The sequence below is a fragment of the Branchiostoma floridae genome, chromosome 5, assembly GCF_000003815.2.
Source record: "Branchiostoma floridae strain S238N-H82 chromosome 5, Bfl_VNyyK, whole genome shotgun sequence".
NCBI classification, from domain to species: domain Eukaryota; kingdom Metazoa; phylum Chordata; class Leptocardii; order Amphioxiformes; family Branchiostomatidae; genus Branchiostoma; species Branchiostoma floridae.
The window spans coordinates 12,409,503-12,412,343 of NC_049983.1; the positions used below are offsets into that span (position 1 = coordinate 12,409,503).

A 2,841-nucleotide genomic window follows, 5' to 3' on the forward strand; every position below is an offset into this window, starting at 1 on the left:
GGCACATATACTCTTACCAAATGTTAAAGATAAACTTGTATGTTCCGTAGACCAAAGATGACGTGAAAAAGGACAGATTGAATCCTTGACACCCACACCCATGTCAGCAGGATGATACAGAGTTGAACACACAAATTGAAATTTGGGCACTTTTTTTTCGCGACCCACTGACGTAAGTAGCCCTGGTGCTCGTTCCGAGAATTTATAATCATAAGGAGTTTGATACCATATGAAAGGAAATCACACACGCTTTCTATTGATATATCACACATTAAAATTGATGCAGAAACAGCGGAAATATGATCAGCCAAAGTTCATATTCCAAACTTTTTGTGCCGAGTTTATTTTCGAACAATGACGCGTTGACAGTAGTTTTGACCAGCTCTAGTCAGAGGCAGACCGTAGGCAAGACATCCTTTGGCCTTTTCATGTGGTTCTTGAGTTCCAATGATGATTCATAGCAATAATAGTATACAGGTTTGGCATTGCTTCTTTGTTTCTTCATCATAAATGTTATCATATACATCACTCAACTATAACACTTAACATGTGATGTGAGACGTAGGCTAGCTGTAATCTAAAAAGAAAATATGTTATGAAATGGTGATTTATGTTTGTTTGTTTGTGCCGTTATTTACACTTGAAAATGTTCTATTCAGCCATCGGTGCTGCTTTTTATACGGGTGGGAGGTGTATCAAGAGGACATTTGAAAACATAACAAATGCTTGGTCAACATAGATGACTCAAAATTTTATCATTAATACAAATATAGATTCATCTGATGTGACTGAGTTATTCTGAGTTCTAACTGGCTCTTTTTGCATATCTTTAGGGACTTGTAAGCAGCTGGGAAATTGCAAGATGAGCTTTGACAAGGAAGAACTAAAGAAGAGGCTGACGCCAATCCAGTATGAGGTCACCCAGGAGAAGGGCACAGAGAGGTGAGTGACCAACTTTATGATTATCCTGATTGTATCTTCAATGTCAGAACTATATTCCAGCGTGTACTGGTACATGTGACAGCGGGACGTAAGAAACAAAATCTTTCCATTCAGAAGAAGTTGTTATTTCTTAAAAGAAGAATGTGGTATCTTCTGACATTTTCTTCAATTATACTGACTCAGGCTGTAAGTAGCAAAACTGCCTAACTTGCCAGGTTGATTCTGGAAAAGGAATTCTTGACTAACATGCATACTAGTACTCAGTACTGTGTACTACATGTACTAGCCATTTGTTGAAATTCTGCCTAACTGTTTGATCATCACAATGTCTGATACAGATGTATCAGGACAGACTCAAGACATATATGAAGGCCATGTTTGATTTCCTTGATATCATTTGTATAGGCTAAATCCTATTCTGATACACATTTGTACATATCAATCAGTCAGCATTTCAAAATCACCTTGCTCCTTTATCTTTCTCTGGTTTGTTTGTAGGGAAAATTGTCTTACAAACGAGCTTGAATACAAAAAATCTACTTTGCGGGTTGAGTAGAAAACAATACATTTATAGTAAATGATATATCATTCATTAAGAAGATGTTTGAGACTTGAGCAGTGTGTAACATGGATACCTCTCCTGCAGACCTTTTACAGGGGAGTTGAATGATGAGACAAGGCCAGGACTGTACAAGTGTGTGGTATGTGGAGCTGAACTCTTCAAGTAAGTCACTTTTTCAAATGAATAGAGGAGCCTTATTAATATTATATAAAAGTTGTATCTTTACTGACATATCCTACAGTATTGAAATTTATTTTTTGTAACTCAGGTAAAACTGTACAGTATTGTCAACTCATATGAAGGAAGTTTCACTGAACCAGTGACCTTCTGCTTTCTAGCATAAATATTTCTCCATCAAAAACCAAGCTCTGTAGAAATATTCTCTGGAAGTGATCAGACCAAAAACCATTATGAAACATGCACATGTTACAATGATCTATGTACAGAATGTGCAAACGTTTGTTGACCCCAATAGATCTTTGTTTAAACATTAGCTGGAAAATGTTGTCTTGACTGCTTTGACATTTTCCCTGGAGCACAATAATGTGTTAGTTATTGCATGAGTCAAAGGTGACAAGGTGTTTCATGTCTTGGTGGTGGAACACCTCCAGCAATTTTCTGAATCTTGTCCTCTGTATTTTCAGGTCAGAGACAAAGTTTGATGCAGGATGTGGTAAGTTGTTAAAAAAACTTAAGTAGTCTTTCATATGAGAATTTGGGGGAGGACATTATGTGGCAGGAAGTTAAGTTTCTTCCCTAATGCCTTAAAAAGTGTAGGGCAAGCCTAATGCCCAGCATTGATTTAATGGTGTAGTACTGTGTGCGAGTAGCTTGGCAAAAGAATATGGCTTAGACAGTCTGCATTTTTGTGAAAATGTTTTTGTATGGAAGACAGCCTCTAAGTTTGGAGTTGACCGCATGACAATGCTTGTTAATCTGTCCAATACATTACTTTTACCTTTCTCTTTGAAGTTGACCCACGTGTCAGTGCTAGATTACTTTCTTTGTAATGTCACGTAATTTGCACAGGCAAGCTTTGTCTTCTGGTTAACTAATGGTCTTGACATGAATGGGCAAGGTGGCATAATGGGGCAGATTGAGCTGATTAGCGAGTGAAGTGTTTGCCTACTCAAATTTAGGTCCTGTTTTTTGTTGGTTATTCTTAAGCCTGACCAAGACGCCCAATTTGTGTAGACATACACAAAATTAATATAGTGTACAGAAACCTTGACCCCTTGGGGTTCTTTATTTTTTTATTTTTTGTTTCTACTGTAAACGCCCCCTGTTTATAAATAATGATGATGAACAAGGTAATCAGAGAGAGCAGATTTTACTCC

The 2,841-nt window shown here is 37.3% G+C and overlaps 1 protein-coding gene across 5 annotated transcripts in view; it reads left to right on the plus strand.

Moving 5' to 3' along the window:
* The window catches only part of LOC118415398 (methionine-R-sulfoxide reductase B3-like), a 15,135-nt gene that overhangs the window by 3,730 nt on the left and 8,564 nt on the right, over positions 1-2,841 (plus strand). For all 5 annotated transcript variants that reach the window (XM_035819987.1, XM_035819985.1, XM_035819986.1 and 2 more), the window contains 3 exons: positions 834-942; positions 1,589-1,666; positions 2,149-2,177. In XM_035819987.1, coding sequence (XP_035675880.1) covers positions 834-942; positions 1,589-1,666; positions 2,149-2,177 — 216 coding nt within the window. The remainder of the gene's footprint in view (positions 1-833; positions 943-1,588; positions 1,667-2,148; positions 2,178-2,841) is intronic.